This window comes from Quercus lobata, chromosome 1, assembly GCF_001633185.2.
Source record: "Quercus lobata isolate SW786 chromosome 1, ValleyOak3.0 Primary Assembly, whole genome shotgun sequence".
NCBI lineage: Eukaryota > Viridiplantae > Streptophyta > Magnoliopsida > Fagales > Fagaceae > Quercus > Quercus lobata.
This window is the reverse complement of record NC_044904.1, coordinates 45,932,688-45,960,265: the sequence shown is the minus strand read 5'-3', so window position 1 is coordinate 45,960,265 and position 27,578 is coordinate 45,932,688. Positions and strand designations below refer to the sequence as shown.

The window sequence follows — 27,578 nt, the reverse complement described above, 5'->3', positions numbered from 1 at the left end:
TACTTGGATTGTAGATATATTTCAGCTTCTGAAGCATGTTGGAGAATATTTGAATTTCCAATTCAGTTTTGATATCCACCTATTAAAAGATTAAATTTTCATTTGGAAGACAAACATCCCATCATTTATCTGGAAAATACAAGCTTGGATAATGTTTTAAATATACCTGGTATTGAAGAAACAAAGTTTACAGAATGGATGAAAACAAATGAGGCTTTTGAAGATGCTTGAGAGTTGACTTATGCTAAATTTCCTACAAAATGGGTATGGCATAGTAATGACAAGCAATGGCAAAGAAGGAAATCTAAATATTGTATTGGAAGAGTGCATTACGCACATCCTTCAAGTGGTGAAAGGTTTTATTTGAGAATGTTGCTTAACATTGTCAAAGGTCTAAGAAACTTTAAAGAATTAAGGACTATAAACGATGTTACTTATCCAACTTATAAGGAAGCCTGTTATGCACTTGGACTTCTTGATGATGACAAAGAATGGCATGATTCCCTAATTAAACCTTCGAGTTGGGCCAGTGGGCAACAATTGCGTCAACTATTTGTTACAATGCTATTGTTTTATGAAGTAGCTGATCCATTAAGTCTTTGGGAATCCAACTGGAAACTAATTACAGAAGATATACTAAATAGGCAAAGGCATATCCTCCAATTCCAAGAACTAATCTTATCAGATGACCAATTGAGAAATTATGGATTATATGAAATTGAACAAATCCTCCAACAATATGGAAGATCACTTAGAGATTATCCACAAATGCCCCAGCTAGATATGGGTCTTATTCAGAATGGGAATAGATTTATTCAAAAAGAAATGTCGTATGATGTATCAAATTTGAAAAGAGAACATGAGATCCTAATTTCTGGCCTAAACAATGAACAAAGAATAATCTACAATACTATAATGGAAGCTGTTGCTACTGAAAGAGGGGGAATTTTTTTGTCTATAGAAATGGTGGAACGGGTAAAACGTATCTTTATAGAACCATCCTGTTTGGTATAAGATTAAAAGGCAAAATTGCTCTTGCTGTTGTGTCTTCGGGAATTGCTACATTGTTGCTTCCTGGTGGAAGGACTACTCACTCAAGATTTCATATCCTAACTAATGTAAATGATGACTCTACCTGTGACATAAAGCAAAGAACATAAGCAGTAGAACTTCTCTCAAAAACAAGTATTATACTTTGGGATGAAGCACCGATGGTACATAGGAATTGTTTTGAAGCTATTGACTGCATGTTACAAGATATACTACAAATTGAAGATCCTCAAAATGCTGAAAAACCTTTTGGTGGTAAAGTTGTAGTTCTAGGGGGTGATTTTCGACAAATACTTCCAGTTGTGAGAAAGGGAAGACGAGAAGATATAGTCCAATCCTCAATTAGCAAGTCATATCTATGGAATGATTGTCATGTCTTTAAACTCCAAACAAATATGAGGCTTCTACAGAACAATATGAGTGGAATAGAAACATCATCTATAAAGGACTTTAGTGAGTGGATTCTTAAAATAGGTAATGCTGAATTGGGAGAAGGAGATGGGGATTAAAACATTTGAATTCCAAGTGATTTGATTATCCAACCTTCAGAGAATCTAATGCAAGATATTATTGACAACACATATCCAGGTTTGGAAAATAAATACACAAATCCAAGTTACCTACAGGATAGGGCAATTCTTGCCCCTACAAATGAAGTTGTAAAAGAACTAAATGACTACATTGTGTCGTCCTTAAATGGAGAAGTTCATGAATATCTAAGTTCAGATTCTATATGCAAGGCTTCTTCAAATGTTCCTGACCAAGATCTCCTGTATACTGTTGAAAGTTTGAACACGTTGAGATTTCTAGGATTGCCAAACCATAAATTGACATTAAAAATAGGTTTGCCTATAATGTTGCTTAGAAACCTGAATCAGATTGAAGGTCTTTGTAATGGAACAAGACTCATTATAACAAGATTGCTACGTGGGTGATAGAAGCAGAAATCATAACTGGCACTAATATAGGCAAACGTGTGTTCATTCCAAGAATAACATTATCTCCAAGTTATTCAAAATGACCATTCATTTTAAAGAGACGACAATTTCCAATTTCAGTGTACTTTGCAATGACTATAAATAAAAGCCAGGGACAATCATTGAAACATGTTGGAGTGTATTTGCCAAAACCTGTTTTTAGTCATGGGCAATTATACGTTGCAATCTCTAGAGTTACAAGCAGAAATTGACTAAAATTCCTCATCATTAACAATGAGATTGAAAAAAAGTTTGAAACAAAAAATATTGTGTATAAAGAAGTTTTTACCAATCTTTGACTTAAGAAACCAACTAATAAAGGTAACATAATTTTATATATTATTTATTTTTTTGTTTATCTCCTCCAAATTGATTTAGCCACTTCGTATATGCTTACTGTTTTGTTAAACTCATGTCTAAAAGATAATTGAATACAAGCTAATTACTATTTTCTATCTTTAACAAGCTAATTACTTTTTGGTGTCTTTGTTATACTGCTTTGTTTTGTTTTATTCTATGAAGTATCTAAATGAAAGATAGAATTTTTATAAACTTTCAAATTTATTAATCTATATAGGTAGGGATCCAAGATGATGCAATGTTCTCTCCTTAATCAGCTTTGTATAGACAAACACAAAGAAAATTGGAAAGTCAAGATTAGAATATCAAGGATGTGGAATGCAATCAACTCAAAAAATAATGATATTATTAGTTTAGATATGATTTTAATCGATGAGTAGGTTTGTTTTTCTTCTACAGCTTTTAATATTGTTCAATCATTATATATACTATGAACTCTATCTATATAAAATTGATGAACTTTACTTGCAGAATAAATCAATACATGCAATCATTCAAAATAATATTGCTAAAAAGTTCAAGCCTTTTCTGCAAAAAGGAAAATTGTATGAACTCTCTTATTTTCAAGTGGTTGATGGCAATGCATTGTATAGACCAGTAGAGAATGACTTAAAGATCATGTTTACATTGAAAACTAGCATTAAGGAAATAAAGGACACTGATGTTGATATATTGCGTCATAAATTCAAATTTGTTGACTACAATAAAATACATGAACGCGTTAATAAACATGTCCAACTATCAGATATCTCTATATATATTATGTGTTATATTAAATTTTTTAATAATTATGCATTATATTATTGTTATATATGAAAATAATTACATCCACATCTTTGTAATGCCTAGATATCATTGCAAATGTGATTGGTGTTGGACGGATTGAGCAACCTTGCATCAAAGGATCAAATGTCTCGATGGGAAATATAAATGTCATGACTATAGAGTATGTCTTTTTTTTTTTTAAAAAAAAGAAGAAATTATTTTCAATACATGCACTTTTTATTTTTTTATTCTTGATAAGCTAATACATGCACTTATATTATATGAACTTACACTGTAACATTGGAAAATTTGAATAGAGGAAATGAAATAAAGCTTACACTTTGGGGATCAGTTGCAAATGAAGTTGAGGAGAGCTTCTTTATTGAAAATCCAGGCCCTTTTATCATAATAGCTACATGTTTGACTGTCAAGACTTTTAAAGGCAAGTTCATTTCTATTTTCTATTTCTCTTTATAACCATCTTCTGAACTACATAAGAAATCATCCAATTGTTTGAAATACAAAGTATTTTGGCTAAATTATTATGTAAGCATCCAATTAAGAAGTTGTATAATTGGATGGAAACTTAGATTTAGTTTGCTATTTTCTATTTGATTATTGAATGCCCTGTAAATTTTATAATTTTAAATTTGGTTGGAAACTTTTATTATTATTTGTGAATTTGAAAATTTTGGAGGGGGAGCTGGTATGGGGCCTAGAACATAATCCGATTGAGGAAGAGATGATGGACATCAAACTTTGTATGGGTTAGCATGGATGCCTCACTCAATTTAATTTTTACCATAAAGATAATTCAGGAATAGGCAAATTAAAAGATTACCTCCATGTCTTTAACTAATGCATCATTTGCAGGGATTGATGATTCATTATGTGGGGACATATCTACAGTCACCATTACACAATTTCCCAACCTAAAACATGCAGAAAGGGATTTTAAAGCTATAAAGATCTTAGGTCTTAACAACACAAAACAATATGGAAAGTGTTGGGTTCGAAGACTTTTAGGTTTAAATGTATTAGAACTTCATTTTGTAATGTTGGCAAACCATGATCAAAACGTTTAGTCTTATTTTAGTCTTGCTCAAAGTATGTTTATGTGTAAAGTTGGAATCAAGTGTACTACAGGATTTATTGTGTAAATCTGTCTGGCTCGATCGATCGAGAATTAGACTCGATCAATCGAAGCTTGTGCAGATTGTTTTTCAGCAGAAATTTCCAACTCAGCCCAAGCCTGTTTGACATGTCGGGTTTTATGTTTTGCCTTAAGTATAAAAGGAAAAACCCTAGCCACGTTTAGTGGTTGATGTTTATGTTGTGTATGTGAATCTCTTATCTAAAGGTGTTTGCCTTCCTATATACTTAGGGTTATCAAGAATCAAGATTATGTTAAGAGCTTGATGATCAGTTTGGTTGCTGCATAAAGAGTTTAAAGATACACAAGTGGGAGTACTTGTGCTTGCTGTGAATCCAAGAGAAATGTAGTCTGTGGACTCAGAGCTATCACGTGGTCATGGTAGTAAGTTTCCTACTCAAATTAACAATAGGATGTTAGTGGTCTAAGTTGCTATTGCGTAAACTTCAATTCTCTATAGTAGATCTATTTTACCTTGAGGATAACTAGGTTAAATCCTCCCCAGGTTTTTTACCAGATTGGTTTTCTTGGGTTATCATATTGTTGTGTTATTTATTTTTCGCACTTTACAATGATATGATATATTTGTGTTAATCTAGATTTGAATAATTTGACTAAGTAATCACTTGGCTAATTGACTAGATTAATCTAGTTGTGTTTTAAGGGGTCTAAAAATGTACAAGTGGTATCAGAGCAGGTTAGCTCTATTTTGTTTAGATCCTTTGATCTAAGAGTTGATCCTTGACCCCTGTTGTCATGGATTCTTGGAAGTTCTTATTGCTAATGATCCATCTTGTCTACTTTTGGTTTGTATCTTTTGTTGCTTTTGTTAAGTCTTTCCTTGAGCATCTTGGTATAATTACATGTTATGATAATTATGTGTGTTATACTGCTTTAACCACCTTAAAGGCACGTGATTCTTGTCTTTGGTATTTGGATAGTGGTTGTTCCAGGCATATGATAGGAAATAAAGCTTTGTTCAAGACACTCTTTGAAGGAAAGATTGGGACAGTCACGTTTGGAGATGGAAGTAAATCTATGATCAGAGGCATTGGAGTTGTGGTCATTCTAGGGTTGCCAGTTTTTGAAGATGTCTGGTATGTTGATGGGTTAAAGGCTAACTTACTCAACATGAGCCAAATTTGTGACAATGGACTAAATGTTCTCTTCACTAAGTATGAATGTGAGATACTTGATGGAGGAGGTGACTGTATGTGTATTGGTGTGAGGACAGCTGGCAACTGTTGTGGTATAACACCTAGTATAAGCAACAAGTGTTTCAGTGCAAAGATCAATCAAGTAGACTTATGGCATCAACGGCTAAGACATGCAAGTCACAAGCAATTAGAGAAAATTTCCAAGTGTGATGCAGTTATTGGTTTGCCTAAGTTTAAGAAGATATAAAAGTGCATATGTGAACCATGTCAAATGGGTAAAAAAGTGAAGTCCAAGCATCCGTCTGTAACTGAAGTTCAAACTTCCAGACCTCTTGAGTTGTTGCACATTGATCTCATGGGTCCTGCTAGAGTTTAGAGTTTAGGTGGAAAGAAGTATACTCTAGTTGTTGTGGATGATTTTACTAGATATACTTGGGTTGTGCTTTTGAGAGATAAAGCTGAGGCTCCTGAAAAGATGATACACTTGTGTAAGAAATTGCAAGTTGAGCAAGGTAATGTGATAGCCAGAATTAGGAGTGATCATGGAAGAGAATTTGAAAACACAAAGCTGGCTACCTTCTGCAACGATCAAGGCACACATTAAGAGTTCTCTTTACCCAAGACACCACAACAAAATGGAATAGTGGAATGGAAGAATAGGGTTGTTCAAGAGATGGCTCATGCCATGCTACATAACAAAAAGTTGCCCAAATCCTTCTGGGAAGAAGTTGTTAACACTACTTGCCATACACTCAATCGGGTGTATTTCAGACTTGATTCCAAGAAAACTCCCTATGAACTCAGGAGAGGAAAGAAACCTATTATTAAATACTTCCGGATATTTGGCAGTGACTGTTACATTCTGCGTGATAGACAGAACCTAGAAAAGTTTGATGCAAAGTGTGACAAGGGATACTTTCTGGGATACTCATCTACTAGTAGAGCATACAAAGTATACAATCTGAGAACTAAAATAGTCATGGAGTCTTCAAATGTAGTGATCAATGATGAACTATGTTCAGAACATTATTCAAAAAATACTCTTCTGGTTTAAGAAAAGACTATGGAGGTTGAATGATACTATTCCTGATGATTATGTTGGGAAGCATAGTGATGAAGAGCTACTATTGTTGAATGATACTGTTTCAGTACCATCAAGTTCAAAACCATCCACACCAGTTCATGAAACTTAATAAGAACAAAGAGAGCCTAGTCCTTCATCTGAACAAAAAGGTTGTTAGGTTCTAAATGTTTAGAACAATTGGCAAATCGTGAACACAAACTTGTCTAGATATAGATCTTAGAGTCTATAGGTTTTATTAGACAATGCTCAAAGTGATTCAAGTCAAGATTTAAGAACATATAAGCTGCAGGAAGAAGATTTCATAATCTGTCTGATTCGATCGATCGAAAGACAGGCTCGACCGATCGAAAGTCATATCTGCAGAATTTTAATTAAGCCCAAACAGCAGTTCAAGCCCATTTAGGATTAGGGTTTCTAATCTACTTCTCCCAGTATATAAAGGAAACCTTAAGCACATTTTTATGTGGTTTTTCAAAGAGAAAAGAGTGTGCCTCTTTTGTATTTAGGGTTTTGTTCCTAAAAAGCTCTCTTATGTAGAAGTTGTTGCCTTCTCTTGTCATCAAAGGTGTTGATGATCTAAACCTTCAAGGGTCGTCTTGGAGTCACAAACAGGAGAGTTTGTGTTGTTAAACCTTTGAGTGGGATCTCAAAGTCACAAACGGGGTTGTTTGTGTTTTGCAAAGGCCAAAGAAAGAAGGAGTCCATGGATTCGGAGTTTGCACGTAGTCGTGTCAGTAAGTTCTACTGGTTAGTAGCAATAAGAAGTCGAGCGTGGGGGCTTGTAAGTTTTATTGTATGAACTTCGATTCTTTCTAGTGGATTTGCTTTTTACCTTGAGGATAGCTAGGTTAAATCCTCCCTAGGTTTTTTACCGGTTTGGTTTTCCTGGGTTATCATATCATTGTGTTATTTATTTTCCGCTGCTATACATTGATATGATATATTTGTGTTAACCTAGATTTGTTAATTTGACTAAGTAATCACCTAGCTAATTACCTAGGTTAATCTGATTGTGATTTTAAGGGGTCTAAAAACTATCAAATGGTATCAGAGCAGGTTGCTCTTTTGTTTTAGATCTTTTAATCTAAGAGCTGATCCTTGACCCCTATTGTCATGGATAATTTGAAGTGTCCTTCTGATCATGTTTTTGCTCATGCTTCTGTTGATTTTATTGATGCCTGTGAAACTCTTCGTAAGGAATTATTGAAATCTATGAAAATTGCTAAGAAATTCAAGAAAGAGTTAAAATTGGCTAAGCTTGAAAAAGAGGAATTGGTTGTTAGATTAGATGAATCAAATAAAAAGAATGAATTTTTGAGAAATCAAATTTCCTCTCAAGATGAGAAGATGAAAAGCTTGGAACAAGAGTTAGTTGAATTTAAAGCTAAAATTGAAAATTTGACTTATACCAAGTCTGCTGTTGATAACAGAAGTGTTTATGTTTCTTTTAAGCCTAAAACTGAGAAAGTTTATATCCCTCATTTCAAGAGGAATAATAAAGAAAAGGCTTATTTTGCTAGGTTAGACAAAGGTAAAAGTTCTGATGTAGACGCTGAAGTTTCTAAACCTATGTCTAAACGTACTGTTAGAGAGCACAATAAATCTATTTTTGTGCCTACTTGTCACCTTTGTGGTGTTGTTGGTCATATTAGACCAAATTGTTCTTTGTTGAGGCAAAAACCAAAATCTGAGACTAGATTTGTTGTTAGGAATACTGATGTTCCTAAATTTGTTCCTGTCTGTCACTTTTGTGGTGTCTGTGGTCATATTCGTCCTAATTGTCATAAATTGAAATTTAAGCATTCTATGTTTCAGTCTAGGATTTGTGATGATTTCTCTTGACATAAGTCCATATAAATTGTTTCATATTCTTTTGAAAAATTTGAGCTTGTTGGCTTGTGAAAGGAATTTGTAGGATTTTAGTCTTTCTCAGAAGATTGGTGTAATTCCTCAAATACACTCTGCTTCTCATGGATTTTCACTTACAAAGCTGAAGACTCGTGCTAGATGGGTGAGAAAAGATTCTCTAAGGTGAGTATTGCTGACTTGTCCCTGATTTAATTTTTTCAATTGTTTGTGGACATGTCTTGTTTCTGTTTTTGGTTGTTTTTTTTTAAGAATGTTTTTTATTTAACAAAAAAAATCCAAAAACATTGAAAATTTTCAAAAAGACAAAAATATTTTATTTTGTATCTTGTTTTATTTTTCCTGAGGATTACATGAATTATGATATCTCTCTCTTGATTTAAAACATGCTTGACATTGTGGAGAAACTTGAATAGTATGTGTTATATAAGTGCTAAGCTATTTCTAATTTTGTGTGAGTATGTACTAATTTGTACATGTACTCATAGGTTAATTAAGAAATTGATAGTTCTTGTTTGTGTACCGTATATAACTTAGTTAAGCACTGTCATGCATTGCATTTGCATTGTTCATTTAGCATAATATGTGTTTTTTTATTTTTGGTCATGTTTTTTTTACCAAAAAGATTATTGTGTTTTGTATTTCACATCTTGGATTTATAATCAAGGATTGGCCATATTATCTTTACATAACATGTTTATGTACCTTGTTTAGCTTTGATGAACTTACTTATTGCACTTTACTAGTTGAAGCTTTGTAGTGCATATTGTGTGGGAAAGATGTTTATGGCTTTGGTCACTTTGTTTTGATCTTGAAGTCACATGTCTTTAACTGTCGGACTTCTACCTTTAGAGAAAGGCATAAATAACCATCTCACCACTGTTCTCTAGCCAATCATGAACACCTTAGTGCATATAATAAGATTTTGTGCTCGAGAAAGTGTAGCACATGCACAAAAAGAACATAAGGTGTAGCCTCGGTTTAATTGCTTAATGCTTAAAATTGGTATGTACTATTAGGCTTGATGTCAAATCACATAATTAAAATTGGTGCGTATATTATGAGGCAAAATTCAAGAAACTTACATGATTGCAAGCTTATGTTCTAAGAGATGTGGGAGTTATATGATGTAACTCTTTAGGTGATAGTCTTTTTTAAATTCTATGTGATGAATTTTGTAGACTTTGTGATTGATTGCTATTCACATATCACCTCACTTGTATCTCAAGCTTTTGCTAGTTGTACACACTACACAAGTTACTCTTTGCTAAACTTGGTACATTATATTGTGTGTGATCTTGTTGTGGCCATCTAAGATTAAAGTTCCTTGATTTTGATGCAAAATGTGCTTAATGTTTGAGTTTTTTGAGGACAATTGGTTGAAAAACTTGTTTTTGGAAGATCTGGGTTGAATTCAAGTGTTTTTTTTTTAAAAAAAAACTTTTAATCTCATACTCATGCATTTCTTTCATGAAATATTGTGCTTTGAGGAGTTTCTGCATTAAATTGCTCTGTTTTTTTTTTCAAAAATTTGATTTTTCCATGCATCATTTATGTTTAGGATTCACATGCATTGCATTGTTTTCTGCATCCATCTTGCAGTTTTGCAGTCATATCTCTCATTGTTTTCACACATAACATGTATATACTTTGCTAAATTGGGTACTCAACTTGATTTAAAAATTGATTGATTAATTTTTGAGTTATGTACTTTCTAGTATATGCTATTTTTATGTGTGAATTGTAGAAAAAAAATTTTCTTAAGAAAATTGATGGATAATCAATGTGCAAATATTTTCTCTACTCATGCAACTGTTTATGAGTCACATAGTGCCATGTTTGCATTTAATTGAAAGAGAGAATATTTTTTCTTCATGTGTATCCTCAACTTAGTTTTTTTTTTAAAAAAACTTGGTTTGTGTCTTTTTATTTATCCCCAACCCCTTTATTTTTCGCCAAAACTATTTTTCCCAAAACTTGTTTTGTTTTTCCTATTTTTATAGGGGGAGAAATTTTTTTTAACCTTTGTGGTTCTTAGGGGGAGTTGTTGCTCTTCATAGGGGGAGTTGTCTCTATTTTCTCTTACTCTGTTGCGTATGTTTTCTGTCTACCTTCTGATTAGGTAGTCTTTGTCAATACGTGACAAAAAGGGGGAGATGAAATGTGAGAATATGTGGGAATCCTGTTTGTTTTGTTTAGGGGGAGATAAAATAGTTTTTCAAAGGGGGAGAATATAAAAACTTTTTGATGTATCTAACTTAGGGGGAGAGTTAGAATTTACTTTTGTTTTTTATATTTTGTTTCATATTATTGTATATATGTCTTTCTTTCCACACATGCAGTGATGTGTTTGTTGAGTGTTTCAGGAAAGATAGGTGCATTCTGATCAAGACCTTCTACCTCTTCTTGCAACTTCTAGGTTAGGAGTCTTAGATTGGGATTTGTGAAATAATTGGGCATTTTATTGTATTGGGTTGTTCTTGTATTTGAGCATTTCATTTTGTATGAAAGTTTTGTCACAAATTGCCAAAGAGGGAGTTTGTTAGGTTCTAAATGTTTAGAACAATTGGCAAATCGTGAACACAAACTTGTCTAGATATAGATCTTAGAGTCTATAGGTTTTATTAGACAATGCTCAAAGTGATTCAAGTCAAGATTCAAGAACATACAAGCTGCAGGAAGAAGATTTCATAATCTGTCTGGTTCGATCGATCGAAAGACAGGCTCGACCGATCAAAAGTCGTATCTACAGAATTTTAATTAAGCCCAAATAGCAGTTCAAGCCCATTTAGGATTACAGTTTCTAATCTACTTCTCCCAGTATATAAAGGAAACCCTAAGTACGTTTTTATGTGGCTTTTCAAAGAGAAAAGAGTGTGCCTCTTTTATATTTAGGGTTTTATTCTTAAAAAACTCTCTTATGTCTTCTACCGGTGCTATTCCTTGAAGAATCTCAAGAGCCGGTATTGTAGAAGTTGCTGCCTTCTCTTGTCATCAAAGGTGTTGATGATCTAAACCTTCAAGGGTGGTCTTGGAATCACAAACAGGAGAGTTTGTGTTGCTAAACCTTTGAGTGGGATCTCAAAGTCACAAACGGGGGTGTTTGTGTTTTGTAAAGGCCAAAGAAAGAAGGAGTCCGTGGATTCGAAACTTGCACGTGGTCGTGTCAATAAGTTCTACTGGTTGGTAGCAATAAGAAGTCGAGCGTGGGGGCTTGTAAGTCTTATTGTATGAACTTCGATTCTTTCTAGTGGATTTGCTTTTTACCTTGAGGATAGTTAGGTTAAATCCTCCCCAGGTTTTTTACCGGTTTGGTTTTCCTGGGTTATCATATCATTGTGTTATTTATTTTCCGCTGCTATACATTGATATGATATATTTTTGTTAACCTAGATTTGTTAATTTGACTAAGTAATCACTTGGCTAATTACCTACGTTAATCTGATTGTGGTTTTAAGGGGTCTAAAAACTATCAAAGGTACCTCCACATCTCTGGTCAAAGGTCCATCTTCTAGAGTAAAGTTAAATCATCTTGTCACAAATATATTGGGGAGTCTGAATGATAACATGAGATTTAGATCCAAAGCCTTGAATGTAATTACTCACTCATGCTATCTATCCCAATTTGAACCGAAAAAGGTGGATGAAGCACTTCAAGATGCTGATTAGGTTAATTCCATGCATGAAGAGCTTCATCAATTTGTTCAGAATGATGTGTGGGAATTAGTTCCTAAACCAAAGGGAGTAAATGTGATTGGAACTAAATGGATTTTTAAGAACAAGTTAGATGAATATGGTATAGTTATTAGAAATAAATCAAGACTTGTTGCTCAAGGTTACACACAGGTGGAAGGGATTGATTTTGATGAGACTTTTGCACCAGTAGCAAGACTAGAATCCATTAGGATACTTTTGATCTGAATTTTAAATTGTATCAAATGGATGTCAAGAGTGCGTTCTTGAATGGAATGTTGCAAGAAGAGGTATATGTTGAACAACCAAAGGGTTTTGTTGATCCTCACAGACCGGATGATGTCTATAAGTTGAAGAGAGCCCATTATGGTTTGAAACAAGCTCCTAGGGCATGGTATGATAGGTTAATTGCTTATCTCACTGAGCATGGATTCAAAAGAAGATTTGCTGATACTACTCTCTTCGTACGAAAGGATAAGGATTACTTTGTAGTAGTTCAAATTTATGTTGATGATATTGTTTTTGGTGCTACTAATGATTCTCTTGCTCAATCTTTTGCAGATGAAATGAAGGCGATATTTGAAATGAGTATGGCTAGTTAATTGACTTATTTCTTGGGATTGCATGTGAAGCAAACGGATTTTGGAATCTACATCAACTAAGCTAAGTATGCTAGAAATCTAGTCAAAAGATTTGGACTTGACAAGGCTGCACATGCTAGAACACCAATGGCTGCTAATGCAAAGTTAACCAATGATCCACCAGGTGAGTCTGTTGATGTTATATTATATAGAAGCATGATTGGTTGTCTGTTGTATATAACTGCAAGTCGTCCTGATATTGCTTTCAGTGTTGGTGTATGCTCTAGATTTCAATCTAATCCTATGGTTTCACATTTGAATGCTATTAAAAGAATCATAAAATATGTTAGTGGAACATGTCTTTGTATCTTGTTTAGCTTGGATGAGCTTATTTATTACACTTTACTAGTTTGAGTTTTTTAATGCATGTTGTGTGAGAAGATGTTTATAGTTTTTGATCATTTTTTCTTGATCTTGAAGTCACATGCCTTTGATTGTTGGACTTGAACTTATTGAGAAAGGCATAAATAACCATCTCACCATTGTTTACTAGCCAATCATGAACACCTTAGTGCATATCATAAGATTTTGTGCTCGAGAAAGTGTAGCGCATGCACAAAAGGAACATAAGGTATAACCTCGATTTAAATGCTAAAATTGGTGTGTACATTATTGGACTATAATTAATTCAATCAATTAAAATTGGTGTGTACATTATCCTAGCTATTTTGATAAGTTTCTGATCAAATAAAATTGGTGTGTACAATATGAGGCAAATCAAGAAACTTACATGATTGCAAACTTGTTTTCTAGGAGATGTGGGAGTTATATGATGTAACTCTTTAGGTGATAGTCTCTTTCAAATTTATGTGATGAATTTTGTAAAAATTGTGCTTGATTACTATTCACATATCACCTCACATGTATCTTAAGCTTCTGCTAGTTGCACACAATACACAAGTTACTCTTTGCTAAACTTTGTACATGTTATTGTGTGTGATCTTGTTTTGGCCATCCAAGATTGAAAATTCCTTGATTATAATGCAAAATGTGTTTGAAGTTTGAGAATTTAAGGAAAATTGATTGAAAATCTTGTTTTTGGGAGATCTAGGTTCAATACAAGTGTTTTCGAAAAACATTTTATCTCATACTCATGAAGTCTATTCATAAAATACTATGCTATGAGTAGTTTCTGCATAAAATTGCTCTGTTTTTCAAAAAATTGTTTTTTTCAAGAATTTCGATCGATCGAACCTGTCTCTTGACCGATCGAAATTGTGATTAAAAATTTTTTTTTGAATTTTCCTGGCTCGATTGGTTCTGGATCAATCGAATGTAATTTTCGATTGATCAAATCTATTTTTTGGTCAATCAAAAATCATTCAGAGAGTTTTTTTTTTTTTTTTTAAACATAAGTTTTTCACGTGATTGTCACTATTCAAACTTTTTCAAAAGTTCTTTCTCTCTCTCTTCTATCGGTCAAGGCTTAAAGCACATTTTTTTATCGTTTTCCCTCAAATTTCTTCAAGGGCTTTTGACTTCTAAGGCCGGTAAGACCTTTTTGCCCTTCCTTTTTCAGTTTCTTTTCATTTTTCATGCATATAAGGGAGAATTTTCGGACTTCATAACATTTGGGGGTTTTGATGTTCTAGCTATTTTCTTTCAAAATTGATCAATGGGTTTGTTGTTGAATGATAGTAAACTGTTCTTTAAGGTTTAATTTGATTAATTTGATGAATTGGGAAAAATTGGATTTTCTAGGGCTTGAAACTACCCGAATTAAGGATTTTGTTCAATTGAGCATAATTTGATGAAATTGGCTTGTTAGATTGATTAATTTGATCATTATAATCTGTTCTCTATCTTGTGTAATGATCAATTGGTTAGTTTGTTGAAATTTGTGAAAGTGGGTTTTCAAAATTTTAGGGTTTTTGGATATAAACTCTATGCTTAAGCTAATTTTGTGATTTTACAGTGAAATTGAACTTTTTCTCACTGCATTAGAGCATGCATATGTGTCAATTCTGTTTATGCATCATATAGATTGTTATTTTCTATATTGTTTTTGCTCTAACTATGTTTGATGCAGTCTGCCCTTGGGTTTTTCTTTTGTTTTGTCTTTTGTCTTTATTTTGTCTATCCTTTTTGATCTTTAGAATCATGGTTAGGAAGACTAGAGCCCATAGGACATCCACCTCTTCTTCTTCTCCTACCTTTGATAGTGAGCGGTTTCTGAGTGAGAAAAACCAGGAGACTTTTGAGAAGCTGAACATTCTTAGGAATGTGTGGGCTGAGTGTAAAGTAGTTTTAGATGAGCTAGACTCGGAGTTTAGGAGACACTTTGAGCATAGAGGCTGGTTGCCTTTGTTGGATGTTGATCATCCTCCACTAGTTACCTTGATCAGAGAGTTCTACTTGAACCTCTCTGTCCACTCAAATGATTCCAAGACTCAGTATGTGAAGAGTTGGATACGGGGTGAAGAGTACACCATTACTCCTATGGTAGTGGCCTCTGCTCTTGGGGTGCCTAAGGTCTAGCATCCCGTCTATCCTTATGATGAGTCTCCTCCCCTAGATGACATCATGTCATATCTTACTGGATCTTCTATCCAGTGGGCTTTGATCCTTGGATCACCTCTCACGAGTTGACCAAGATTCATGATCTCTTTTTTCGGATTTCTTGCCATTCGATCTGACCCATCTCTCATTTGCATACTATTCCTCTAGAAAGATGTGCATTTTCATATGCTCTTGTCACAGACGCTTCTATGAGTTTTCATCATCTATTCATTCGTTCTTTGGTTAAGGTTCATAGGAGTAGTTCTTCTTCTCATGCTCCTTTTGTCCCTGTTTTTATTCATAGGATTTTGCTACATTTAGGATTAGAGTCTTTTCCTGTTTCTGAGCCTATGCATATTATAACTCCTATAGGTGCCACCTTTCTTCAGTAGAGAACTGCTCAGATGCGAGCTAGCTCTAAACGCCTTAGAGTAGATTCTTCCTCTTTGGGTGTTGCACCTCCTCCTCCTCCTCCTCCTACAGGTGATCCGGCAGCTAATGCGTATGTGGATCTGACTGCTGCTGCTGCTCCTCCACCTTCTACTTCGGATGATTCGGACATTCGTCGTATGTTAGAGATTGTCATGACCGTTCAGGCGGCTTATGGTCAGCTTTTGGTGGACGTGCTTGCCGAGCTTCAGTCCTTGAGAGCAGATTTGGCGAGTATTCGATAGTCACCTCCACCACCTCCTTTTGATGATATGTGATTGCCCTTTGGCAATTCGTCACAAAAAGGGGGAGTACATATGGATAGGAGATTTTGTTGATAGGGGTAGTTTTTGTTGTTTTTGGAGCTGTGGAGCTTTAAATTGTATCTAGGTGCTTCATCTTGTATTTATATTTTTTTTTGCTCTTGATGTATTTTGTTTAGTTGAGTTGTCTATGATAGGAGGAGATACTATGATGTATTTATATTTATTTCTTGTTTCACATTGTGCTATATTGATTATTGATTTATATTTATGAGGTTATTCATGATATATGTCTTGTAGTTTATGTTTATGTGAAATCAAGAATTTATTTTGTTTTACTTGTATTTTCCACACATGCGTTTATGTGTTTGTTAAGTGTTACAAGAATATACAGGTTGATTCAGTCATGCTGCTGTCTACACTTGCAACTGATAGATAGTAGTTAGGTTGAATTTGTTTTTGCTGGGCAATGTTTTTGTAATGGGCTATTTTTGTAACTTTGAGCACTTTGTCTAGTTTGTGTTTTGTCACGAATTGCCAAAGGGGGAGTTTGTTGGGTTCTAAGACTTTAGATTTAAATGTATTAGAACTTCATTTTGTAATGTTAGCAAACCATAATCAAAACGTTTAGTCTTGTTTTAGACTTGCTCAAAGTATTTTTATGTGTAAAGTTGGAATTGAGTGTACTGCAGGATTTATTGTGTAAATTTGTCTGGCTCGATCGATTGAGAATTAGACTCGATCGATCGAAGCTCGTGCAAATTATTTTTCTGCAGAAATTTCCAACTCAACCCAAGCTCGTTTGACATGTAGGGTTTTATGTTTTGCCTTAAATATAAAAGGAAAAATCCTAGCCACGTTTAGTGGTTGATGTTTATGCTATGTATGTGAATCTCTTGTGAGATCTAGAGGTGTTTGCCTTCACATATACTTAGGGTTATCAAGAATCAAGATTATGTCAAGAGCTTGATGATCAGTTTGGTTGTTGCATAAAGAGCTTAAAGATACACAAGTGGGAGTACTTGTGCTTGCTGTGAATCCAAGAGAGAAGTAGTCCATGGACTCGGAGCTGTCACATGGTCGTGGTAGTAAGTTTTCTACTCGAGGTAGCAATAGGATGTTAGTGGTCAAAGTCGCTATTGTGTAAACTTCAATTCTCTATAGTGGATCTGCTTTACCTTGAGGATAGTTAGGTTAAATCCTCCCCAGGTTTTTTACTGGTTTGGTTTTCTTGGGTTATCATATCATTGTGTTATTTATTTTCTGCACTTTACAATGATATGGTATATTTGTGTTAACCTATATTTGAATAATTTGACTAAGTAATCACTTGGCTAATTGACTAGGTTAATCCGGTTGTGTTTTAAGAGGTCTAAAAATGTAGAGAAAGCATCACATTAGATTATCATGGAAATCTCTACCATGCATCATACATGCACTGATGCACACCAGAAGCAAACGTGTATGCATTAATACACACAAGCAAACAAATAGACGTGCTTGGTTGTAGAGCATTCATATAAGTAATTAATTAACTAGACCTCATTGATTGCAAATGTTAAGGTGTCTGAGTAATTGGGTAGTACATTTCTAAAGGCATAATGGACACTTCAAAAATACTCCTATTATAAACACCCTATGCAGCAAAAATTCATTCTTTACAAGTTAGAGATAGCAATTAAAGCAAAATGAAAAGAAACCTAGCTACCCAAAAAACAAGTAAAAATATAAAGATGACATTATGTGCAAAGATCCTAGAAAATGCCCTTCCTCTCTCTCACTTAAGCTTAAAGATGAGAAAACATACACATCAGTAGCCTTAAGTATAGGACCTTGGAAAAAAGAAAATTACGAGTACCTAAAAGAGAAGACACTTTTTTTGAGAAGAAGAAGTATGAATTGTATTTATGCCCTGCTTCCCCTAGAACTCCAGGCCTTCTAATATTAAAATTTAACAATAATAAATAAAAAAAGAATAACACCCTATTAAAGTAGCCATTAGTAATTGATTAATATTAGGAAAGAAATAACAAAATAAGAGTTCATGGTAAAGCACATCTTAGAGTAGGCCAAATATGTTCTATTTTAGCCTTAAAACCTTCAAAAGAAGTAATTCAGGAATTCAAGGCAGCTTCAAATGATTGGTACCTAATTGCATTTGCTGCCAACAATGAAACCAGGATAATTCAAAGCAGGAAGTTGAATCACTTTGATCTCGATTTCAGTATCAATCTTTTGTAAAGACAACTCCGCAATTCTTCTTTTTTTCCTTTAAGCTTTTACAGATTCTTCATTAGTTTTGGCTGTTGTGTCTAAAATTAAGCTTTCTGTCCCAGTTTCTGTACATGTGATGAATCAAGATAATTATGTCTCTAAATTATTGAGTTGAGAAAAATCATTTCAAATGTATAAGAATTAAAAACATATTCATCACTTAGTGTTGGGGGATTCATTCCCTCACTTTACATTTTTCTTTGTTGAGAGAGGTTGTTGTTGTTGTTTTTTTTTTTTTTTTTAATCCATTTCAAGAGCATGGTTTTTGGGGTCCTTTAGTTTTCAAAATGTGACAAACATTTACTCAAATGTCATTATCTTTTAGCATCTATATCTACCTCATCCAAGTTGGATTATTTACCTATGTATTGTACATGTCTACAAGATACTATGCCCTCTAATCTAGACCTCTCTCTGTTACAGTAATGATTCCATTGAAACTTCAATGTACTTTTTTTTCTAATGAATCCCGTGCATTGCAAGAGAGTGTAACTTATCATCAACAAGTGGAACGAGAGTTTATATTGATTTGGACATTCCTGAGATTGCTAAATTCAAAGATCAGTAAGTGCTTTGTTTTGGATTCACATTTTTAATATATTTACAATCTCTACAATACTATGTCTAATATCTTAATATAATATAATAGGTTGGTGGAAAATAACCAACCAATAGTACAAATGCCAAAGCAATTCAAACCACAAGTGACAATTCAAGAAGAGATGAACATCAACAAAAGAACCATAAGTGAAATTAAAAAAAAAAAAATTATGTGGGACTTTGATAATGAGGTAAGAAAAAAAAAATACCTTCAACAATAACATTGTGTCCTTAACATTGCTTTATGTACTATAGACTTGATTTTACAAAATTTAACTATAAAATTATGAATTGATTGATATTAAATTCAATTTCTAGGAAACTATCTTTACCTGTCAAGGAAAGATTATAAACATTGACATAGATAATTCTGGTTGGTACTTTATCTCTTACGAAGTATGTCGTAAAAAGGTAAAGTCAAGAGATAAATTTTTATGGTGCGACAATTGCAACAAAAAGGCATGCTTCCTAATCCCAAGGTACACAAAATGAAAATGTTTACTTTTTATATTAAAATACACAACAACTAATATGATATTAACATTATATATATATATATATATATATATCATTTCTTTTATCAGGTTTAGAATTCAATTAAAGGTTGAAGATAGCTCAGGAATGGCCACATTCATTTTATTTGATTCAGAAGTAGAAAAATTACTCAACATATCAGCCAAAGACCTTTTGAACAAATCTTTAGAGGTAAATGTGGAAGATAAAATTAGTATTTAATATTTACTAAACTTTACTTGAGCGTACAATTTGGAAAATGTTACTTTTGTTAGGAGCTCGATGAAGTCATCCTTCCTGTGCAAATAGAAAATCTGAAAGGAAAACAATTTGTTTTCCAAATACAACTAAATGACTATAATCTCAACTATGGATGAGAATTCTACACCGTCAAGAAACTTTTTGACTCTTTTGAAGAAACTGACAAAGCAATTCAGCTTGATAAAATGATAGAAGTAAGTATTCTTTAATTTAGCAAAATTACAAATACGATATTTAAGATGTATGTGTTGTAATACATTCCTCAATCTGTTCTATTGCCAGGCTTATATCAGTGATACTTCAAATGAATGTAGCAACAACTTATCAATTGAAGAAGATGGTGATTGTACAAAATTTCAAAAACGTGATGTTCAAAGCAATGTGCAACTCATACCAACATCTATACTCAAGGAAAACAAAAGGGCATATTCAGGGACTACCACAAAGCAACAAAAGAAGAAGATACAAAAAACACTTTAAAGTTGTCTTTCAATCTCTAAGATTTTCTATGCACAATTTGGTTTTAATGGATTTGTGATTTTGGTACTAAAGACGTATTGGAACAAAGGAAATTTTTTTGCTTTTATGCACAATTTGGTTTTAAATTGAAACAGAGAGGAATTAAACTCTTATATTTAGTTATTTGAGGATACAACTTTACTTCAACGTTTTTTAAATATAATGAATACATTGAATATTTAGTGAAAGACATGAAATAAATGAAATTGAAAAATAAAAAAAGCCATAGAAAAAAGACATGGTATTGGGACATTTTCCCAATATGTGCAAATAAAAAACTATTGAGAGAAACTTCAACCTAAAACAGTTGCAGCTTTGGGAGATGATAAACTATTTGTTTATGTATTAAAAAGACCAGTGTACCCAGTTCGTCCAATAGTAACACAATCAGGTAATTCGTCCAAGAAGGCCTTGCTGTTTGATTGGCTAAACAAGCAACCAAATGATTATGTGGTGTATGGGTCATTTGGGAGTAGTGCAACACTGTCACACGAGTAAATGACTAAGCTATTTGTGTCATTTTTTTAATCTAGAAAAATATATATTTTGTTATTATTTGATGGCTATTACAATTCTAACGTCACATCATTTGAAGGTTCATCTTAATTTTATTTATTTTTTAATTACAAAAATCAGTAATTTTCTTGTATATCGCAGGAATTAGTGATTAGTTAATTTTATATCTAAACTTTATCCTGCCTAAATAATTCGAACGTTTTGAATCAGCTTATGCAAATGGGTTAGTGTCTACGTTGTCGTATTATTTTTATATCCAATTTAAATATTAATAATAAAATAATAATAAAATTACAGGAGATAGAACAGAATTTTAGATAAGAAAAGAAAAAGAAAGGAAAAAGAGGTTTCCTTTGTTTCGGTTTTCAATCCCTTGTCTCTTCTTTCATCTCTTGACTCCTGACTCTTGTTGCTCAGTTCAAGGAATGTCAGAGTCTATTCTAGAGGCAATCGTTAAACATGTTGTGGGCGGCTTTTCTTCGCAGATTAGGATGCTCCGGGATTTCGATGATGCGATTGAAAAGCTTAGGAACACGATCTACACAACCCAAGCTCAACTTCTTGATGCTGAGGATAAGCACGCCACCACCGGTGATATAGCACTCAACCACTGGGTCGAAAAGCTGAAAGATGCCTTTAACGACGCTGAGGACTTGCTGGACCTTGTCTCCTCTACAGACTTGATGACCAAAATGGACAAAGAGGTACGTATCTTCTTCTCATGCTCGAAACAGCTCACTTTTCGGCTTAAGATGGCTCAAAAAGTAAACGCAATTCTGGAGAGGTTGAATGATATTGAAATTGAAAGGTTAATCTTCAATATCGATCTACGTAAACCTCCAGTGATGAGATCAGGGGATAAAGAAGAACTGGTTTTTGGGAGAGAGGATGATAAGAAAGCCATTACAAAGGTTTTGTTGGATTCTGAAGACAACCTTTCAGTCATTCCTATAGTTGGAATTCGAGGAGTTGGGAAGACCCTTTTGGCTCAATTGATATTTAAAGACAAGAATGTGGAAAACCATTTCAACCTACGACTTTGGGTGTGTTTGTCGGTTTCTGATGTCTTTGATGTTAAATTAATTCTTAAGAAAATGGTGGAATATTTAAGGCAGATCAGTCTTGAAAATCCTCCTATGGATGAATTGCAAAGTTTCGTCCGAGAAAATATTGCTGGAAAGAGATATTTGCTTGTTTTGGATGGTGTCTGCAATGAAGATCAAGGCGAATGGTTGAGTTTGAAAAAAGAGTTGATGGGTGGTGACAGAGGAAGTAAGATTCTGATAACTACACGGTCATTGTTAGCTGGAGAAATAGCAGGCACTACTCCACCCTATGTTTTAAAAGGCTTGTCGGAAGAGCAATCATGGTCTTTATTGTGTCATGTTGCCTTTGAAGAAGGCCGAGAGCCATTGAGACCAGAAGTATTAGAATATGGTAAGGAGATTGTAAAGATTTGCAGAGGCCTTCCTTCCATGATAAAGCTAATGGGAAATGGGTTATCTGCTAAACGACCAGATGCTTCATCAGGGATCAAGACTATTGAACCTTTTACGGAAAGTAGTACACACTGTAATTTTTTACCAGTCCTAAAGCGGAAGGAGTGCTTTGCTTATTGTTCATTGTTTCCTGAAGATTGTATCATTGATAAGATGACACTTATAAAACTTTGGATGGCCCAAGGATTCATCCATTCCTCAAATGGAAACCAACACATGGAGGATGTTGGTGATGAGTATTTTATGAGTTTACTTCGGAATTCATTATTTCTGGAGTTCAAGAAAGATGAATGGGGCAATGTATTGAGTTGTAGAATGGATGATTTAATTCGTGATGCGGCAGTGTTTGTAGCTGGTACTGGAAGCACCATCATAGACATGAAGGCGGAAATTATTAATAAAAGATCTCGTCATTTTTTGTTTTGTTCTAGTTTACATTCATCACGGGAACTTCTGGACCAATTGCTTAAAGCCAAGAAATTGCGGACGTTTCTTTTGCCAACTCAATATAAGGGAAGGTTGGATAAAGCAATTATTGATAAACTTATTTCAAGATTTAAGTATTTGCGTGTGTTAGATTTGCATGATTCGGGGATTGAAATGGTTCCACCTTCAATTGGTAACTTGCTATTGTTAAGGTATCTTGATCTTTCTGGGAACGAAGACATCAACCTGTTGCCCATTTCAATTACAAGGCTACTAAATCTGCAAACTCTTAAGCTCTCCTCTTGTGTTAACCTTAAAGAATTGCCTAGAGATATTTGGAAGTTGGTCAATCTTAGACACCTTGAGATTGGTGGATGTAAAAGTTTGGCTCATATGCCAGACGGACTTGGGCAGTTAACTAGACTTCAAACATTACCTTTATTTGTGATTGGCAAGGGCACTGCCAGCTTGGGGAAGACTGGCGGGCTAAGTGAATTGATGGGGTTAAACAACTTGAGAGGAGAGCTAACAATTTTGAATTTGGGACATATCAAAATTGATACTTCAGAATCTAATGCTGCCAACTTGGAAAGCAAAGGATTCCTTCAGGCTGTCAGATTACAGTGGGAACCAATAGTAGGTGATGTTGATCCGGCCAATGATGAAGCACTTCTTGAAACCCTCAGGCCACACCCAAATGTGGCTCTATTAGGCATTGAAGGGTATATGGGCTTAAATTTTCCCAGTTGGATGAAGGATGATATATTTTGGTGCCTCCCAAATCTTGTTGCAATTAATATAAGCAGGTGTTCCAAATGCCAGCATCTACCATCATTGAGTCATCTCCATTGTCTCAAGACTCTATATGTTGGAGAATTAACTTCTCTTGAGGTCATAGAAGAGAGGGATCATGAACCCTCAAGGGGCAATCTGGTTGGAGGCAGTGGAAGACAACCAGCATCTTCAGCAGCACCTTTCTCAAGCCTAAAGGAATTAACGCTCTATAAATTGCCTAATCTGACAGGATGGAGGATGAGGAGGGAAGGAGTCGCAGCAAAGAATCAACAATTTCCGTTATTCCTGTCATTTCCTTGTCTCTCTAAATTGTCTATAGAGCATTGCCCAAACCTGACATCTATGCCTCTTTTTCTAAATCTTGAAGAAGATTTGAAGCTGACTGATGTCAGAAGGGAGCTTTTACAACAGCAGTCAATGATGGTGAAACAAACAATAGCAACTTCCTTAACCTCTTCTACTTCGATTCCTTCTTCTTCATTCCCCTCCTTTTCAACTTACTCCCCATTTTCCAAATTGAAGTCTCTGCATATTGCAAGCATCAAGGATCTAGACGGCATGCAATGGCAAAGCCTCAGGAACCTCCGTTCACTGGTTCTTATCACTATTTCAAATCTGGTGTATTTACCTGACGAGATTCAATATGTGACCACACTGCAACATCTTAAGATTGTAAACTGTTCTAACTTGATGACCTTACCAGAGTGGATGGGCAACCTCATGTCACTTCAGAAGCTTGAAATAAGCCAATGCCCCAATTTAACATCACTGCCTGATGAGATCTATCACTTACAGAAACTCATAATCTCAGACTGTCCCAAATTATTGGAAAGATCCCATACCGAAACAGGTGTGGATTGGCCTAAAATAGCTCACATCTCAAGTTTGCACATCACCTGAATTGTGAGATATAAGTAAAGCTTTTGTTGCATAACTAAGAATGTGCAGCTTCTCTGATAAAAAAAAAAAATTTCTGCTTCTTCTGGCATGTACAACACATTTCAGTTTTATTTGTTCAGATTCAAATGATTTATGTAATTATTTTTTCCTCATTTTGTCCAATGAACTCGCCCACAGTGAAAAGATTTTGAAGAATTTCTCAGTAATTTAAGTCAATTTCAGCATGGGACATGGAAAGGTTAAAAGCTGGTTCTTGTTCAAACCTACTGGCACTCCAATGCAGCAACAGCTTAGTGGTAAGATCTAATTTTTGTTTTTTAATTTCCCTCCTTTCTCTCCCTTTGTTTTTTCTTCTTATTTATGCCAATTTATCTCTGGGAAAGTGAAAATTTGATGTTCTTTGTTGCTTTCTTCCATGCTGAAAAACAGATTGTTTTCTGGCAGTTAGTAATTTTGAAAGTAGATTTATGTTGGATGATATGGGTAGCCCTTATTGATGAAAATATGAAGGAGAGTTGTTTAAAATGATTTGGTCATGTGTAGAGGAGAGCAACTAATGCACCACTAAGAAGGAATGAGCGTATCCAAGTTGAGGGAATGAAAAAAGGTAGAAGAAGACCAAAGTTCATATTAGTAGAAGTAATAAAAAAGAACATGTCAATTAAAGGAGTATAGATAATATGACTTTAGATAGAGTAGAATGGAGACAAAAGAATACATATGGCCGACCCTAACTAAGATGTTGAGGATCCATAGCCGACCCCAAAATTTTAGGACTAAGGCTTTGTTTGTTATTGTTGTATTTATGATGGATGATCAAATCTTACAAGTAGACTAAACCATCTTTACTGCTGGTAAAGGGTGATTTCTACATTTCTTTCCCTGGCAGCTTCTTGTGGATTGACAGGCACCAATGTCATGCTACTTATAAACAATTCAGGGTGGCTTAATTTAATGTTTCATTAGGGGCAGGAAAAACTTCAAATATTTCAAATATAAGTTTTATTTTTTTAATTTATCATTTAGGACAACAAAATCTCCTATGAAATGTACCTGGCACTATTATTTTTTATCAGTTTACATATAGATTCCTGTCCTGTTAGCCAAAACAACATGAAATATAAGATGTAAAACCTTGATGCATTTTCTTCTACTTGTTAGAAGTACCTAGCAGTCCACTGCTTCCATATGTTCATACATCTACTATTGATCTCCTCTGTAAATTGATTGAAGACACACCTTATTCTCTTTTATATTTTTCTCATGAGAGGTTTTTCAAGTTTAAAGCAGAAAACAAAGGTTACATAGGTGGTTCTTTCTTTTCTTTGACCTAATGGGGACTAAAATAACTGAGTAATTATTACTTATTCTTTTTGTCAGTTCTTCCCTCATAGAATTTTCATTCTGAATATGATACATTCACATTGGTTGATGTATGATTATTATTACTGTTCTTATAATCATTAGACAAACAGACTGTAGTCTGATCTTCATCAATATTGGAGTAGAATTCTGGAGACGGATCTTATCTGGCTACTACTCCAGGAACTAGCTTTTATGCAGGTATTCTGCTTATTCGTTTTTGTTTTGAGTTTCTTTAATTCCCCATCTGTTGGTTTGTTTTGGAAAATATAATCAAATCATGATACTGCTGTTAACTTATACTAGCTTACGAATCATGCTATATGTAGTCTGGCTGAAAAGAAAAAATGACTGCAATCTACCTATTCTGGATTTTTTTTGTCTGATAGCTCAGACTGGATTCAGAGCACCAACTGAGCTTAATTGTATCGGCAGTATAACTTTGAACTTAAATGTCATTTCTGAGAAAGGGTTGGCAGTAACAAAAAGATCAAGATATAGATAATTCCTGTCTTCAAAGGACGAATAATTCTTAACATACTCTTAAACAAGCAACAAATCCTTCTTTTGGTTTAATGAAGTTCAACTACCTTCTGATAATTTGATATAAACCATATTTTCCTTTTGTAGTGGATGCCTTTGAGTTTTAAAGACAAAACACTAATGAAATTTCAAATGACTAAACTAGAGAGAGAGAGAGCTGACTGAATGGCTAAAATGTTGGTATTAAGAAAAGCTATAGTACTAGATTAATTTATCAACCCCAACCCTATATTCTACTTATATAATAGTCCTTACACGCTCATTGGTGATTTGGTGCAGTCTCGGTGATATTTTTCAGGAGTTGAACCTTGCATCATTTCAAGCAGATTCTCAATTTGACCTCAATGCCAGAAGAGGTTTATGACTAGTTGACCACACCTCTTTACTGAAACCAAGAATATCAGGCTGTCCCCCACTGATTGGAAAGATACCAGGAGGAATGGGCGAGGATTGGCATAACTGTTCATGTCACAACATTTTGGAAGAAACTTTTTATTAGGACATGCATATGCTCAGCTTCTTTCAATATGTAATAATTAGAATTCAGTCTCTCCCGTTATGATTCTTTTGAAACCATTAGTTGTCATAGAAGCAAACAATATTGTTAAGAAAGATACTTATTCAAGAAATATTGCTCAATACACACTATACTACCACGACAATCAAGTGGAATTACTTCATTTTATTTATTGCTTGCTTGTTCTATTTTATTATAATTTTCAGTCGACGTTTTCCATTGTATGCTTTGTCCCCTCTTTTGTTTGTTTGATTTCTTTTTATTTTATTTTTTTATTTTGTCATTTCTTCTTTTAAAACTTTTGATTTTTTTTTTTTTTGATTTTTTGATTTTTTTTTTATTTAAGATAAAGATACTTTTTTTTTGAGAATGGATAAAAATACATTGTTGGTCATTAAAGTTTAACTCTTCGGCGATATTAAGAGCTATTCGTAGAAGTGCTATAATATTAAGTTTTATACAGGATGTAACTCTAATGCCACATAATAGTTGTATGCCCCCTAAAAAAAGGCACGTGTAAAAATAAACATAATATTGAAGAGATTTCAAGAGAAATAAATAATTTAATGATTTGATCAAATAATTTTGAGAGAAGATAGTAATCTATTTAAACTCTAATGGTGTTTAGCCTAATTAGTTTAAAACCCTATACACTGACTTCACACATAGCCTCCTCAGCAACCAAGTCTTCTTGAGGAATTTTTATCACAAAACGCCAACCTCTCTTCTCAATTGAGTTGCAAGGACCCCAACCTTTGACTAATTTGAAATCATCCTGATTAGATTCTCACTATAATATGCAAACTAAACCCTCTCAAATTCAACCCACCTAACCCTAAGGGCTAGGAACGACTTTTATCTGTCAAACATGACCTTGCGATATTCTACAGGTAATTTTGAAAGTCAGGTGAGTTTA

At 34.1% G+C, this 27,578-nt stretch overlaps 2 protein-coding genes across 5 annotated transcripts; both read left to right on the top strand.

The window, feature by feature from the left end:
• Positions 1 to 1,211: 1,211 nt before the first annotated feature.
• On the top strand, positions 1,212 to 5,709 carry LOC115954788. Its single transcript, XM_031072726.1, has 3 exons — positions 1,212 to 1,524; positions 1,639 to 1,822; positions 5,259 to 5,709. The coding sequence occupies exons 1-3, from the start codon at positions 1,212 to 1,214 to the stop codon at positions 5,707 to 5,709; spliced, it is 948 nt and encodes a 315-aa protein (XP_030928586.1).
• Positions 5,710 to 20,931: 15,222 nt separating this feature from the next.
• LOC115990987 (disease resistance protein RGA2-like) lies at positions 20,932 to 26,825 on the top strand. Of its 4 annotated transcripts, XM_031114762.1 has the most exons (4): positions 20,932 to 24,190; positions 24,418 to 24,536; positions 25,708 to 25,803; positions 26,425 to 26,825. In XM_031114762.1, the coding sequence occupies exons 1-2, from the start codon at positions 21,046 to 21,048 to the stop codon at positions 24,429 to 24,431; spliced, it is 3,159 nt and encodes a 1,052-aa protein (XP_030970622.1). In that variant the 5' UTR covers positions 20,932 to 21,045; the 3' UTR covers positions 24,432 to 24,536; positions 25,708 to 25,803; positions 26,425 to 26,825. The 4 variants fall into 4 exon arrangements, with proteins under 4 accessions (XP_030970622.1, XP_030970618.1, XP_030970614.1 ...); XM_031114758.1 differs by having other exon boundaries at positions 20,932 to 24,536; positions 25,749 to 25,803; XM_031114754.1 differs by having other exon boundaries at positions 20,932 to 24,536; positions 26,444 to 26,825.
• The last annotated feature ends 753 nt before the right edge of the window (positions 26,826 to 27,578 follow it).

Coding starts and splice junctions, on each gene's coding strand:
- LOC115954788 (XM_031072726.1), top strand. CDS start 1,212: ATGGTACATAGGAATTGTTTTGAAGCTATTGACTGCATGTTACAAGAT. Junction 1,525..1,638: donor TGAGTGGATTCTTAAAATAG/GTAATGCTGAAT, acceptor ACACATATCCAG/GTTTGGAAAATAAATACACA. Junction 1,823..5,258: donor GTTCCTGACCAAGATCTCCT/GTATACTGTTGA, acceptor TGGTTGTTCCAG/GCATATGATAGGAAATAAAG.
- LOC115990987 (XM_031114758.1), top strand. CDS start 21,046: ATGTCAGAGTCTATTCTAGAGGCAATCGTTAAACATGTTGTGGGCGGC.